This window comes from Thamnophis elegans, chromosome 12 (genome assembly GCF_009769535.1).
Source record: "Thamnophis elegans isolate rThaEle1 chromosome 12, rThaEle1.pri, whole genome shotgun sequence".
NCBI lineage: Eukaryota > Metazoa > Chordata > Lepidosauria > Squamata > Colubridae > Thamnophis > Thamnophis elegans.
Window position 1 is genome coordinate 18079853 of NC_045552.1, and position 17075 is coordinate 18096927.

At 39.0% G+C, this 17075-nt stretch overlaps 1 protein-coding gene across 1 annotated transcript; it reads left to right on the plus strand.

Moving 5' to 3' along the window:
* The first annotated feature begins 528 nt into the window (after positions 1 to 528).
* Positions 529 to 16830, plus strand: TENT5B (terminal nucleotidyltransferase 5B). Its single transcript, XM_032227540.1, has 2 exons — positions 529 to 1094; positions 12846 to 16830. The coding sequence occupies exons 1-2, from the start codon at positions 885 to 887 to the stop codon at positions 13863 to 13865; spliced, it is 1230 nt and encodes a 409-aa protein (XP_032083431.1). The 5' UTR covers positions 529 to 884; the 3' UTR covers positions 13866 to 16830.
* The last annotated feature ends 245 nt before the right edge of the window (positions 16831 to 17075 follow it).

Consider the following 17075-nt stretch of genomic DNA (forward strand, 5'->3'; position numbering starts at 1 on the left):
TTGTTTCCCATATTACGTTTTCAATACCTGATTGAATTCTGAAAAAAATGAAGACAGGAGTTCCTTTAAACGTATGTCCAGTATTGTTCCGTGCTTTGGTCCACTCCCTTCTTTTACATACCAATAAAGCATTGCATATGAAATATATTACACGGACATCTCATGCCTCATCAGCTCCAGCACAACGGACAAGAATCGATCAAAATCTCCTTGCCTTTTAGACAAGGCTGCCTTTCACAAGGCTCCAAATCCCTGATAGCCAATCGCGGCCAGGACTCCCTTTGACGTCTGAGCTGCCCAACGCCTTCTCCCATCATCTTCCCTTCATTCCATCTCCAACTCCTCCTCTTTCCCCGCCCACCCCCAGTCTAATAACCCAGGGGGTGGGTCGCCGTCCCCAACTCCGCGCCACGCCCTCCTCTCGCACCCAATGGCCATCCCCCCGAACTTCTAAAGCTCGTCCAAGATTGGTTCGCCAACCCGAGCCAATCGCGTCGCCCCGCCACCGTAGTATATAAAGCAATGCTGGGGCTGCGCTCCCCGCAGTGCTCAAGCGTTGCAGGCGCAGAGACAGGAGGGGACGGGTGGAAGGAAGGGAACTTGGCTCTTGCACGCGCCGAGGTTACGCCTTCCCTTTCCCCGCCCCCTCCGGTTTCCCTCAGAACGATTTCTTTCCTCGGGTGTTTTTTTTCCCGCCTTTCTTCACCTTCTGGAATTTTCCTCTGTGTTTTTTTTGGTGGGGTGAAGCGGTTTCCTCAGCCGTTCCAACCCCGTTTTGTGTTTGATTTCGGTTTGTGTCTCCGCCTTTCTCCGGCGCTTCTCTACTTCCCTCCACAGCCACCCACCCTCCCTTTTCTTGTCTCCCTTGGGAAGAGCCCCTCACAATGCGCGCCACGGGGACCGGGACGGCTGGCACGGCCACCGCCAGCTCGGGGAAAGCGCCGCCGACCACGCCGGCTGACGGGGACGGGCGCTTCAGCGTCCTCAGCTGGGAGCAGGTGCAGCGGCTGGACCACATCCTGGAAGAAGCCGTCCCCATCCACGGCCGCGGCAACTTCCCCACCTTGTCGGTGCGGCCCCGCAGAATCGTGCAGGTGCGTGGAGAGTCGAAGCCCGAGGCAGGCGGGGGAGCCGTTTGGAGATCCCGCCGGATGGGATGATGATTTACCTCAGGAACGCAGCCTGCTTTTCGGGATGACTGACTGACACGGGGTGGGGCGGGACACCTTCCGTATCCTTCGGGGCCGGGATGTGGGATCGCCTGGGGAAGCGGGTGGGGGTGAGTGGAAGAAGGCCAGGCCGGCGGAAAAACGCCTCAGTAGTTCGGAATGCGCATCGTACATACCAGGGCTCTTCCTAAAATTAATAGTCGGTATTCGGGCTTCCTCGGGAATTAAAGGGCCGCCCGCCGCACGGCAGGATCTGCCGCTGGAAAAGTCACTGCGCGTATTTTTAGCGGAGGAGCCGCCCCCTTTATTGGGAGGATGCTTAAGTTGAATTGAATTGAATTGAATTGATTTTATTTGTAGGCCGCCCTTTTCCCTGAGGGGACTCAGGGCGGCTCACAGAAAACCAGGGAGGGGGGAATACAGCACTAAGACGACAACACATAATAAAATAATAAGCAACATGCATACAACATTCGGGCGGGGTAATGGTCCTTATCCCCAGGCCTGACGGGTGAGCCAGTTCTTCAAGGCTGTGCGGAAGGCCTGGACGGTGAAGTTCAGGGTGGGAATTGCTCAAGCTTAGAGGTTTATGTGGGTTTAAAAGCAGCGTAGCTTCCCTCTCGCCTATGGTCGGCAGCGAGGGAGGTGGGGAGAAGAGAAGCATGGAGAGTGAAATCGAATAGGACGCTGTTAAATTGATTTAAAATTAAAAAAAACATCTTGGAGGTCCCTTTATAAGGAAGAGGGGATAGCATCTCCTAGAGGCTTCCCTCTCGCCTATTGTGGGGGGGAGGGAGGACAGAGAGAAGCACAGGGAGTCAAATCGAATAGGACTGTGTTAAATTGATTTAAAAAAAAAAACTTGAAGGTAAGGTCCATTATAAGGAAGAGGGCATGGCATCTCCTGGAAGCTTCCCTCTTACCTATGGGGAAGTGGGGGTGGAGGGGTCGAATAGGACACTGTTAAATTGATTTAAAACAAAAAAACACCTTAGAGGTTAAGTCCCTTTATAAGGAAGAGGGGATGGCATCTCCTGGAAGCTTCCCGTGAGAGCTGCAGTCTCATCAGCTGAATCCATTTGTCCTTGAATTTATTTGGAATTATTTAGCTGTTTTAGGATATCAACCCAGGTAGAACTCCAGAGTTATATAGTGTCAAGATGAGATGACGGGTTAATTGCTGTCACAATTTTGGCCATTTTTTAAAAAAAAAATGTTTCCCACTCTGTGCCAGCTTTTTTTATTTTAGTTTATTCAGTACCAGATTCTTTTATTTTAATAGTATTTTTTAAAAAAATATTCAGTGCCAGATTTTTTCATTCTAATAGTATTTTTAAATTTTATTCCGATAACTCTGCAGTGAAAGATTAAAAATATAGTAAAAAAAGCCCACCAGGGTAGCTACAGAGCACTTAAAGGAACATTTAGCCACAGTCTACCCTACCCCACCCCCATAGAATTTGATACAGTGTACATGCTTAGAAGGTCAGTCTTTTTTTTTAAATGGTCTTGATAAAACTTCCTATAAAGTTATATTAATTAAGTTGGCATTAACTCTACATCCTCATTCCTATGAACTTTAATCTTCTGTGGGTAAATTTGGGTGCACTTTTTTGTTGAACGAATAGCTCAGTTGTAGGTTAACTAGATCATCTGTAGATGGCAGACTATAGTTTAATGCTCAGTAACTATTCATATGTGTATCCAGGTCAAAGATCTAGTTTATTTCTGGCCAATAAATTTTGTGCATCCAAACTCTTGGATTAATTTTTGGCTTACTATATTGTGAAAATGCAGAAAATGATAACCATAATAACTGTTGTGTTTAGCAATAATATGAGATGATCCAATAAAAGGCTTTCAATTATGTTAGACCAGTGTGATACATCCCCCTAAACTGCAGTTTTCAAGTTCTTGAGATGCAGCTAAAAGTTAAACTATTCATTCATTTAAACATTATTTTGCCTAGGAAGGTAAAGCTGTATGAAATATAAATATGAAAGTAAACTGCCCACTGGATGGCTGTGTAGTGGCTGTATTATGAAGCGGAAAAGGTTGTAATCCCAAACAAAATGGGATTTAGAGGAAGGTATCTTTGAGATTTATCGTGGGTTGGGCAATAATTTAGGTCCTCTGTGTCAAAAAAGAGTTCTATGTTATATTCTTAGATCATGGTTTTTTAATATGTGAAGTAGCCTGTAGTTCAGAACAGTTTATGCCATACTATTTGTAGACTTTTAAGATGCTACAAGACTTATGGTTGGTTCACAACAGTGACATCAAGATAAATTAGCTGCCAGGTAGCTAATCGCACATAGATTACCCAAGACATCAGACATTTGGAGCAAAATGGTGTGTTTAACAGATTAACAGTTAGAAGGCACCTTGTGGATCATCTAGTCCAACCTCCTGCTCAAGCAGTTGATTTGTGAAGAATTTACTGAAGTAGTAGGACTGCAACTCCTGATAAAGACGTTTAAGAAGAAAGATATATGAATGCAATTAGTTTGGGAGAGGGTGAAGTCATTTCTATTATATAGTATACATAGAGTGCATAGAAATGATTTAATACAGTCAGTTTCCATTCACTTTGAGGGGTTGAAATCACTGGTATCTTTATGTGCCCTATTTAGAAGACAGTCCTGACCTAAACAGAGCTGTACAGCATTTAAATGGGTGTAGTTAAATATATGCAGGTTCCAATAATTGGTGTCCAGATGCAATGAGATTTCTTAGATGAAGCATTGGGTTTGTGAACTTGTATAAGTGGGTTATACATAAAGGACTGAACATTTTGGAGAATAGACCCTTTAGTTCCTTGGTTCCAAGCCTTTCATAAATGGTTAGAGTTAACTTAGGTATACAGACAATCCCTGGATTAAAAACAACTGACTTGCAGATAACCCATACTTACGAATGGGTTTCCTATTACTAAAAATGGCAGATGGTATTCTCTTTCCTTAAGCTGACAAACCACTGAAGTTGCCTGTTTTTAATATACAAACTGTTTTCAGTGGTTCATAAAAACATAGCACATCTTCAGTTTATCATCTCTAGGAAGGAGAATGCTGTCCACCATTTTTAGTAATAGGCAGCCCATTTGTAAGTATGAGTTCTGACTTACATACAAATTCATGTTAAAGACAGGTGGAACTTGTTCTTAACCTTGTTGACAATATAAGGCTATGCATGCTTTGAAGTTTCACAGTTTCTTGGCATTAACTGTGTTGGTGAGAACTTACACTCAGAACATTTTGAAGATGTAAGTTGCCAACTTTTGCTCCAATTCTATTAATGCCTAGGAATTTTCAGTCTCTCAGAATTGAATTTGGGAAAAAGCTACAAGGGAAACATATGATGCTAAGTAAGTCAGTTTATTCCTTTGCATTGGCTATGTTTAGGGCTGCTGGAAGCTGTGGTTGGTAGGTTGCAGTTCCCCCACTGGTTATATGCCAATTCTAAACTACATAAAACTTTTGGGTCAATGATAACTAATAGAATGTCAAAGGTATGGAACTAAGAGGCATACTACATCTTGGGACAGAGCTCTGCTTTAATAATGATTACTGATTGGTCTTTAGTGAGAGGAATCTAGATGGTGTAAGTTTTTAGTTTCTGCCAAGGGCATCTCTCTTTTAGAAAAAGACTTATTTCCATAAAGGAGTATTCATGTTGAAGCTTGTAAGTGGCTGAGTTTGTACACAGTTCTAAACCATAACCCATAGTTAATGAACTAAAGTTGCTATGTTCACATATGTTGTCCCAAAAAGATTGGTTGGATTATGTGCTGTCAAATTGGTGATGACTGTTAACAATCATATTTTTTTCCCAAGAAAGGCATGTTTTATTATGGCCTAATATGGTATTCTAATAAGGCATAATATGCTTTTATCTTTATTATAGCTAGTCTTGCTGTAAACACTGGTTTAGTTTTGTATAGAGTTGTGTAGTACATTTCTTTAATGTATTGGTGTTTTGAAGTAATGAGTATTGCCTTTCACACTGCTGGAGTTCATAGACATGGTAATTCATTAGTAACAAGCAACAGTGCCTAAACCAAAATCAAACCATATCTCAGCATGTTTTGTGAGTCTTGCCATTTTTATTAAGCCCCATTTTGTGATTTCTTTTGGTTTATATTGTATAACTACTGCTTGTCAACTATGATTTCTTTTTTTAGAATGTGTGAATGAAGCCACTCTGTAGCATGCCTGAGCCATTGTTTTCCAACAGTCAGCTAGACATAGGTGAGGATTGTACTAGATTCCCCACTATAATTCTACAGAGCTTTTCTCTCCCTTTCAGCAAAAGTGAAAGAGAACAGTGCGTTCTCACATTTGGCTGCAATAATCCCAAGTTTTTTTTAAAAAAAACCAGTCTGTTTATGCTATGTTGGCAAACTCTTTACTCATGGAAAAAAGAATGAAAAAGAGACGAATGCCTGCTCTTAAAAGTAGTACAGGGCTTTCTTGTGGATTACATAAAAGCAGGAATGCAATCAATCAAAGTTAAAATCCTGCCCATCAATTGTGCCCAAGGAAAGGGTAGCCTAAGCTTTTCTAAGTTGTCACTACAGATCAGCTGTTCAAAAGCTTCTAACCTTTTTGGAGGGGCTTCACAGACCTTGGAGAGAAGTGTGCCTTGCTTTTCTTGTAGTCAGCTATTTTCAGGTCACCTTTCATTCCAAAGAGCTCAATACTGTGCTAATTCATGTGTGAAAGCTAATGCTGCAGATGCATTGGAAGATGGAATCCCTACCAGCTGTGTTTTCAAAAGGAGAAAAAATGCTGAAAGGCAAATATTTGGATTTTTGTGGGACCTGAGTAAAACAAGTCTCTAACAATGAGAACATGTTGACCCTTTTGCAACATGCTATATAAGAGATATAACCAGTTACAAGAATCAATTCCCAGAATATTAACTACATTCTTCCTCTTCCGTACTGCTCTTGCTCATCTTTCTCCTTTTCCTCATAGGTAGAGCTATGCTGTAGCTTTCCATCTTAATTTGTAAGAAATCTCATTTGAGACCTCAGTGCAATTTTTGCACCCGAAAAATATTGTGAGGCTATTCAAGCTTTTGGGCAGGGAGGCACAAATGTAAAATACTATGGAAAACAAATTAGCTCATTCTTGGGAGTTCATAATTAATACATTTGATGAAGCTATTTAAAGTTGTATGTTGCATTCTGACCTGACTAACTTGCATTGTGGTTGGCCTCTCACTTGGTATTCTGCAATCTGCTTATTTAGAGCTTGGAATCTGCTAGCAGAAAATAAATCTGCTGATGAAGGTGGTGTCTGGTCTTTTGACCTTGGCTGAATGCCATTAGAGTTTAGGATTCTCTAGTTAGATGCAAAAGTTAGTCTGTTTTAGTATAAAATGAAAAGAAATAATGAAAGCTGCTCTGGTCATTAATGGCTGGCATATATGATTACACACTAGATAAATTTTATATAGGGAATTTCTTTCTAAATGTTGTTTCTTTAGTAGGGAATGTTTGGCCAGTAAATCTGTGATGCCTGTAAAACTGAAAAAGAATGTCTAGGATGAGGAAGTAAGAAAAACCTGGATAATGATATACATCCAGAGATATTAATGGTAGATAAGAAAATATGCTGTAGCAGCCTTCCCCAGTCTGAGCATTCTGCAAATGTGCAGACTTCCTTTCAAAATTTTAACAATTCCTAGAAGGGAAAGACTCATCTACTGAACCTACTGTATGGTCCACTTTGATGGACTATCATAGTACTGTACAGGTAGTCCTTGATTTACAACCATTTGAAGTTACAACAGCACTGAAAAAAAGTGACATGAAATTTTTTCACACAGCTATTGCTGCATCCCTCTGGTCACATAATCAAAATTCGGGTGCTTTGCAACCAGCATGTATTTCTGATTGTTGCATCTTCCTAATCTCATGTGATCATTATTTGCGATCTTCCAACTAGCTTCCTGACAAGCAAGGTGACAATGGGGGAAGCTGGATTTGCTTAATGACCATTTGATTCACTTAACTGCAAATTCACTTAATAATTATGGCAAAAATATTGTAAAATTGGCACAATTCATTTAACAACTGTCTTGCTTAGCAACAAAAATTTTGGGCTCAATTGTGTTTGTAAGTTAAAGAATAAATATCATCATGTCAGATAATTTAGCCTAGTTTAATGCTTATTTTCCCAAAGCCCCTTGCTGAATATCATATCATAGATTTATATTTACATTTCTGAGGGCTGCTTAACTTGCAGATGAGAAATATTATAAAAGATCGGAACAGCATAAAGCTGGTTTGGGAGATTGATGAGATAGTACTCATTTTGGGACCAGATTTCCATTTTTAAGCAACGTGCTTATTAAGTAAGTTGCTCCTGATCTTATGACTTTTTCATCACAATTATTAATTAATCATTGCAGTTGTTAAGTGAATCACATGGTCAGTAAGTGAATCTCACTTCTCCCATTGACTTCTTGCCAGAAGACGGCTGAGAAGGTTGCAAATGACATTCACATGACCCCCAGGATGCTGCAGCTGTTGAAAATGCATGCAGGTTGGCAAGCACCCAGTGTTTGATTGCTTGACTGGGGGCGCTGCAGCAGTTGTAAGTGTGAGGACTATTTATGTCATTTTTTTCAGTGTCATTGTAACTTCAAATAGTTACTAAACAATTGGTTGTAAATCAAGGACTACCTTTAATGAAGGTATTGTTCACAATTATACTGATATAACTGTCAATATAAAAGGGAAATTACATGGCAGCCATTTGTACGTCAGTTGTCACCTTTTTTAACATCTCTAGCATATGTCAGCTTCTTTTTGTTCCTTTTCAGTCACTCCTGGGTTAATGAAAAAACGTTACAGTCATAATAGTTCAAAGCAATGTGTTCTCCATTTCATTCACCAGCTTGGACTTTTCTGGAAATGTAAAATTGTAAATATCATTGCTGAGGATAGGATGGATTTTAATATGCTTATTAGAACTGGGAATGTATAATGTACTCTGAGATGAGAACAGCCTGGAGCAGATTATTGTTTGCTTGATCACAGTTCAGTTGAACCTTTACATTGACTTTAGAACACCCAACCATTTATAGCCTTAGTATTTGCTTCAAGTGTATCCTGTCTTGGCAGGAAGTGAGCCTCATCACCCTTGGATCATTGATTGAGCATTGTGCTTTGCTTTGGCTTGAGAGATATATAATTTGGACATCACTTTAATGCCTGTCATTTCATTCATATATAGATATAGCTATGAATAGCTGGTCCAAATTTTATTTTAACAAACTTTGTGGTTGCATGAATTGAAGATTCTTTGATTTTATTCCAGCATTGTAACCATTACACTACATGGTCTTGCAGATGATACTTCTTTACCTAGAGATTACATAACAGTGATATCATACAAATCCCTGTTCATTAACATATACATTACTTTGGAATACTCTTTGTATAGTTTATTGGAAGTAGACCTTCATGGATGCACAAATTTATACTTGATGCTTGTAATCTCTGCCCAGTGAGAAGCTGGCCCAACTGCTTCCAGTACAGTCCATTTGCCCTTAAATAGCCTGCTTGGCTCAGTGTGTCATCACTGCCACAAATTACTAAGGATTTGTTTGTCTATAAAGTAGCAACACTGTGCTTAGTAGGCACTAATGTTGTGCCAAAAAGCTGCTTGCATATTCATTTTATATGGGAGGTGGCTTCATTCCTCTGCAATGACTCAGATGTAACAAGGCACATTGGGTTCTATTTTTTTTAAAGGATTGAACAAAACTTGCTGCCTTTCACTACAGTAATTGCCAGGAGTTGAAGTGTTTCCATGGGGAGTGCATGTTTGTACTCACATAATGTATTATATGAAAATTACCCATTTTGTACTAATTATATTTCAGAATTCTAAATTAGAGCCGTTCTTTTACAAAGATTTTCCGGTTCTATCTTTTGTATCACATGCTCCAACTGTAAAATTTGTGCATATCTAGATTTAAATCCATCCTTAAACATGGGAAGTTATTAGCTGATATCAAGAGTAGTCACTGTATCTTAGTCCAGTCAATCCTACTTAGTTGTAGTTTTGGGGAAAATTGCACAAGGAAGAGCTATGTGCGTTGCCTTGAGCTTCTGGAGAGAAAATGAGTTAGGAATGCAATATATAAAGACATTCATGTTAATGTTTTTGTAGTAGTTTTATACTTGCTTCAGTCATTAATTAGACATTGCCTTTTATTGTAAACCGCCCAGTCACTTAGGTGAAATGGGCAGTGTGGAAATCTGATGAATAAATAAATAGGCACCGCAGAACTTGAAATTCTGAAAAGGAGAGTCACGATGGCTGCCAGGCAATTCTAGTATACCTATCGCTTTATCCTCTGAACACAGAAGCCAAGCTAATTAAGAGATGTTTTTAAAAATGTCAATCTAGAGACAGAAACTTCTTGATACCACCAAAGCAGGCTGAATCCCTTTTTAATATGACATTCTGTCCAGGAGGAGGTTTGACATGATATGGAAGAAAAAAGAACATTCCATATTTTTTAGAATACAGCATTCTGTTTCTAGATTTTTAATTTACAGCTCCCTTACAGATTACTTAAATTTGTATTGTAATTTCCCGAAATGTGCAGCTATAAAATTTCTTAAAGCAAAAATTAATAAGACTGGCATATTCCTGCACACATTTAGTGCTGTATTTAACTAGCTAAACAGAGTAGTCAATCTTACTCATGCACTGGGTGGTGCCCCATTTCTGCCATTCCATGTTAAATTACCTGGTGAACTATCTTTGGATTATGGAGCAATATATTTGATGGGTAAAGGCTAGCTAACGGCACCTGATGTTTAAGCAGCCTCTGCTATTTTTTTTCCTAAATTATACCATTGGCAGTAAATTATGAATAATATAGAAGTGTGTACAGGGCTCAAATAGTTGAATATAGCGATGACTATAGGGTGGGTGTGATATGGAACATGTAACAGCCAGTATAAAAGGCTTGGCTGGCAAAGCATGGAAAAATGCTGATTTGGCATGAAGGTATTTCAGAGGACAAGCGGTAGCATGTGGGATATGGGTTTGGCTGGTGATTAATTGAATTTTGTAGGGTGTAGGACAGCAGTTGGAGATAGCATTGATGCTGATGAAGAGGTTTTAGAAGGTAAGATGTTGAACAGTGACAGATTGGACTGAGGTTTTCAGCTAATAGATTCTAATTTTCTCTCTCAAGCATAAACAGCACTGTCCAAATAAAGTATGGTGCAGTCTTTGTATATATGCTGGTTAGGAGTTTTGCCATTTTAAATGTGATGCCTTGAAAAGAATATACACTAGTACAGTATGTAAAGTTATAGCTTTCACAACAAATGACTATAGCAACAATGGTACTCAAAGTAGCTTTTTAAAACCAATAAAAAAGGAAGGATATAATTCACTTTTTCCCCTCCTTCAGTCCCTGGATGCAAATATTAAGAACTCTGTGCCCTCCTGACATACGTATATAACCTGCTTGGTCACCCTGTACAACTGAAATAAAATTCTGCAATGCAGTTCAAAAAAAAATTCTTGATCAGATAACTTTTGGAAGTTATCCCCATTAACCAGTGAGATTGAAATATTCTGACAGAGAAGCACATTCTTCTTTTTTCAGTGAGTTGTTTAATAAAACAATATATGTAAAAGTAATAGGTTGTTTTTACAAAAACATATAGACTTGGTTTAATTCTGTTTTAGTTATTCAATTATACTACACAAGGACACTGACAAATTAGCCAGGATCTGCATTCTGATTTAGCTAGAGTAGTTCACAGGTATTTATGCACAAATAAACTTGATCACTTCAGCAATATTAGAAATATTAAATATTGATAACCTCCCAACGCATCCCATAATATCTCTCCAATTAATTGGATGAAATATGCCTTGCTTCAAGTCCTATTACAAAAAACCTCACAACTTTGCAGAACAATGCTGTTGTAACATGCAAAAGGACAAGTGTTCTTAAAAGGAAATGAGGGCTATTCTAAATGTCACATAGCAGTTCATTGTACTGTAAACAGAAACGATTGACTCTGACCAGAAAATATTAGCCAGTGCTAAATAATTTCACCAGTCTTGAGCACGTAACCTAAAAAGGCAGTTACTGTTCTAATGCCTGATGTGTCTTGTCTCTAAAACAAAAGAGGTAAGGAATATTTAATGTGCCTATTCTGCAAGATGGCTAATGATACACTGTAGCTATACAAATGGACCAGTATTCTTGATAAACAGCCGTCTTCTGTAAGCTTTATTCTTCTAATATTAATTAAATTATCCAGCTTGCAATTATGTGCTAGTTGTAAAACAGGAAAAAAACCTCCTAAAGGACATTTAAACCATCTTTTCCCCTTAAATGTGTATAGTTGCTGTATAATCTGGTTTTTCTTCAGATTGCACAGATAGATATATAAGAATAAAAATAGTACCGGTAGCTTGATATTTATCCACTTTTTTGAACACCATTAAAACCTCCAACTTTACTAGAAAGCTAATGACTAGTTTTAGTAAAATAAAATGCTCGTGCTCTGGTATTGGTGGTTTGAAATTCTGTATCTTAACATTTTTTCCTAACTGGGTATAACACATGCTTTCATTATAATTGTCTCTCTCTGAAGCCTGCTTCCGACATTGTGGCCTGACTTAGTCCTGATTACTAAGGTAACACTTATGTGTATCAGTACAGTACAGCCATCTGAATATCTCATATATCTTTTGTATATGTCTACTGAAGTGATGGAAATTGATTTTGGAAGAGAACTAAAAGACTGGTGTGTGGGTGTTTGTGTGGATGTTAATCTCAACCCTATATAATAACTTCGTTTGTACTTACAACCTAAGTTGCATTAAAATGTGAACAAATTTGCAGCTGCATGATAGTTGAACTTAAATTTTTCACAAGGTGTTTAAAGCTGTATGGTTGTAGGTCCCTAGTGGAGCACATTTTCTTTGTCCTTAAATCTTGACAATATGGAATATCACTCACCAGTTTTTAAACTAATATTAAACTTATTTCACATTTCAAACTACAACCTCAAATTTATATCTTATCATTTGCGCTAAAAGAAAGTTGTAGGAGAATTCCTGACTTTGAAAGTAAAGATGATAAGAGACAGACCAATTATTTATTTTGAACCTGTCAGGGCAGATGCCTCCTTAAGATGGAAGAACAACAAGGTATATGGAAGAACTGTTCATCTGTAACTATGCATAATGAAATCAGGACCAAAACCTGAAATCTACTTAAGATTAATCTAGGTGTCATGCCAAACATTTAGTACAAAGGTGGTCTACAGATTATTGGTAAAGCTAGTTGTTAATCCCTTTCTCCTATACTATTCCTATTTAAAAATTCTTCACCTGAGCTGCTATTTATCCCATAAGACAAGTGTGGGAACAGTGATACAACAGTAGATTTGATCATTTCCAGACATAGTATTCAGCTGGGCTCATAGGAATGTCTCACATTTGGCTATTACACTGTGCTTTTTGGCTTGATTTTCTGTATTGTCCCTAAAGACACTAAAAACATATTCCCATATTTCAAATTTCCTAGCTTGTGGTTTGTTACATTTCCCATTTGAACTGCTTTCCACACCATTAGTTGCTGTCAACTCGTACCAATTTGCCTCTCCTTGCTTTGCAGGTGGTTCGTAGTCGTCTAGAAAAGCAGGGCATCACTGTCCACAATGTGAGGTTGAATGGCTCAGCAGCTAGCCACGTGTTGCACCAGGACAGCGGTCTGGGGTATAAAGATCTGGATCTCATTTTTGGTGTTGATCTGAAAAGCGAGGATATTTTCCAGCTGGTAAAAGATGTAGTGATGGATTGTCTCCTGGATTTCCTCCCAGAAGGGGTAAACAAAGATAAGATCACTCCCATGACTCTGAAAGAGGCCTATGTGCAGAAGTTGGTGAAAGTGTGCAATGAAACTGACCGCTGGAGCCTTATATCACTGTCAAACAACAGTGGGAAGAATGTGGAACTCAAATTTGTAGACTCTCTCCGGCGGCAGTTCGAATTCAGCGTTGATTCTTTCCAGATCATATTAGACTCACTATTGCTCTTTGGAGAGTGCTCAGAGAATCCAATGTCTGCAAACTTCCACCCTACTGTCACTGGGGAGAGTATGTATGGGGACTTTGAGGAGGCGATTGATCACCTGAGGAACCGAATTATAGCTACTAGGAATCCAGAGGAAATCAGAGGAGGTGGGCTTCTGAAGTACTGCAACCTCCTGGTGAGGGGATTTCAAGCAAAATCAGAAGTTGACATGAAAGCCTTGCAGAGGTACATGTGTTCAAGGTTTTTTATAGACTTTCCTGACATCGGGGAACAGCAACGAAAGCTGGAGTCTTACCTCCAAAGCCACTTTGTAGGAATGGAAAGCAAAAGGTACGATTGCCTGATGACTTTACACAGAGTGGTAAATGAGAGTACGGTGTGCCTGATGGGACATGAAAGACGACAGACGCTGAACCTCATTGCCATGTTGGCCCTCCGGGTCCTGGCTGAGCGGAACATAATTCCAACTGTCACAAATGTGACTTGTTATTATCAGCCAGCACCATACATGGGGGAAATAAACGTCAACTATTACGTAACCCACATGCAACCTCTTCTGCCTTGCAGTCACTCCTACCCAACGTGGCTCCCTTGCAGCTGAATGCTGAAAAAAGCTCCAGTCTTTGTCTTCGCAAGGAGCAGAGGCTGTGTGTTCAGAAGAAAAGAAAAGAAAAAATAGGTCTCTTGCGCTGAGTATCTTGCTCTTACATTGGAACTATAAGTCTACTTAATTGTGGGAAATTGTGCAGTGATATGTCTAATTACCAGAAATGTTTACAGGAAGAAAATGCTTGAGTTAATGTATAAGGTGGGTGGAAAGGATTAGGTTAAAAGTAGAGCTGCACTACCTTAAATGCAAGCTGATTTTTTTCTTTCTTTCTTAGTGCAAGAAGCATTATGGGCTGTGCAGACTCTATTTTTTTCTGAACATATTTCAAAGCGTTAATTCCTTTTAAGGGACCAAAGAAATCTTATACAAGTGCCTGCAACCCAAAAAAAAAAAAAAAGAAACACTGTAATTTTTTTTGTAGTGGCAGAAATCTATATTGACAGCTTAGTTATGGATGTTTGCGAGGAATTTTTGGTTTTAGGATCACACATTAATTTATGTCAAGGGAACTGAGGTAGGCAGAGGCTTTCCACAGCAGCCACTGTAACATGGCTTGCTGTTTGATGGACCAGCAGCACTGATTAACAGTTGGAGCAGAGCTGGGATGGGGAACTAAATGGGGGTTCAATTTATAATGATAGAGAATTTTTAATGTGATGGATTATGTGCCCTCATTGCCAAGGCTACCAGAGGAAATGGGAACTACCCTAAATTATTATTCAATTTAATGTGCAGTGCCAAAACCCTAATATTTTAATTCCTCTTAAAGGAAAGCCTGTAGATCAGTATTTTGCTGTGTGGATCAATATATCTTTTTCATGCAAGGAGCAGTTATTCCCAGGCTTTTATAGCCTCTAGGACTGTCAATGGTATTAGAGTAAAAATGAGCTGGACCAAAAACATAAAAAGGTACATGCATAGCCTTTGTCCTGGTTAACAAAAAGAACCAATTAGACCTTGGCCCAGAAGCCCTCAACTTTGTGTCTGATAGCCCACTACAGTATCTTGAGAATTGTGCTTCTCTTCCTGTTGGGTGTCTGTGACTATCTACTTGATTCCATGTTAGACTAAGGAAACATTTTAACACTGCTTGTTATGGCTGTGCAAAACTTTATAGTCTTAATTTGACAAGGTATCAGTGATGTATTGAATCAAGTCATCAAATTGAAGACTAGGCTTGATGCGTTGAATCAGATGAAGTGATGCAATTTAGATGACTTTTGTTTGAATTGAACTTACAAATTGGATTAACACAATTCACATGTTTGAACTGAAAATTCAAATCTGATTTAGAAAAAAAATACATTTGGATCGGATCTGATTTGCACAGGTCCATTGCCTTGTTTTTGCTTATAAAATTTTGATGTAGAGAAAATTCCTCATGTCTTGCGCTTGCTACAGTAGAATAAGTAACGAGACGAGAGAGCTGTAGACAACTGTACACAGGAAATTGTTGATGTCTTGTCAAATTAGGCTTTGAAATAATTATTTATCCAGCACAATAATTCTTCCTGTATATTTTTTTGGATTGCATAGAAATTTTACAACATATCAGTTCAGATTAGTTTATACCTTTTAGGAAGCTGGGGCAGCAGATACTTTGTCTGTTGGACATACCTGCTCTGTAAGGGATACACAAAATGCTCCATGGTGTATCTTTGAAGGTTGACTTATTTGCTAATCTGTTTTCTTTGCAATCAAAACTGTACCTTGTTGGAGCAGACTAAAAGAAAGGAAAATCAAAAATAAAATATACTTGGATTTTGTCTAGCTAAACACTCTGCCTCTTCCTGAGAGACAATGAGTTGAGATGGTAAGGCAGTTTTTAACTTCTGTTGACTTATTGACCAATACCTACCACAACTTCACCCACTTTGATATTTCTACAAGTTGTACAAGCTAAGAGAAACTTAACAATTCTGATAAATTCAGTGCTGTGTAAATAGAGTTCTTGTATATATAGGTGGCTTTAGATGATCTCATCTCTATACCGGTGAAGACTTCCATGAACATGGCTGCAATGCCTGATGATTAAGAGGGCTGCCCTAGGTTTCCTCTGCCACTTAAAGGAAGGCTTTGCTTTTCCAGATTGTCTCCTTTGACAACCATTTGATAATTCACATTTACAAGGAGAGAAATGGGTTTGCACTAGAACCGCACAGCTGGCTGACAGCAATGTTTTTAGCTAAAATGATGGGTGAAAATTTAAATAGTAAAAATTGTCTCTGCAAAAAAAAACAGATAAATGCTGTGTTTGGAGAAAAAAAGTTCTCCCATGTAATCAAGGGCTTCCTGGATGCTTTTTTTAAAGCACTTTTTGCTGTATGGGGATATGTGGTGAAATATAAGTAGAGGCTGCACCAGATATATCTGCTGTGATACTGCTGTTTTCCTTGTGTGCATGAGAATATCCTGAAGAGTTTGACACTATGAATGGCACTTCTAGACTTGTGTTTGAATGTGTTCTGCAGCTATCAAATCTGTCATGCAATAAGCCTGACATACGAACTTTGGATTCTTTAGAATCTGTCACCATAAATAAATACAATGTATTGAACTCTGTTGGATTTACTTTACTTAATCAAACAAAGGTACCATAGTTTTAGTTTCTAATCCTCAATTCTCTCTTCGGCCTCAAACAAAATGGATCCAAATTAGCCTTCCCCAACCTGTACATTCTAGATAAACTGGACTACAAGGAAAGGCTGTTTTAGGCCACCCAAATTAAAAGGCTCCAGGAATAAAGGTGGCTTTCAAATGGCTATCCTTTCTCCTCCTAAGGGCATAATTGGCTTTTGCAGAGTAGGTGGAATAAAGTAGGGAACGCCATACTGAAGTTTCACTGCAGTCTTCTGCCCTGTAACTTTGCTGATTGCATCTTCTGCTGATGATTGGATGATACTTGTCCCAGTTCATATATGGTATGATCTGAGGCAGAGGGCTACCACTCTAGGGTGCCAAAAAAAATGGATAGGGAACATTGCTACACAGAAGTCACATCATTTCTGCAAGATACAAAATGATTCACATCTTCCTAATGCAATAGTATTTCAGCATATATTTAAATCACTTTTCAAAACAGTTCTAGGTGGAGAGAGCAAAGAAGAGACTCCTAGGCACATGGGATTTATGCCTTGCCTTCACTACCAGGCCTCTGTTACCTGCTTACTATGCTCTTCTTTCTGGAGTAAATGGAGAGTG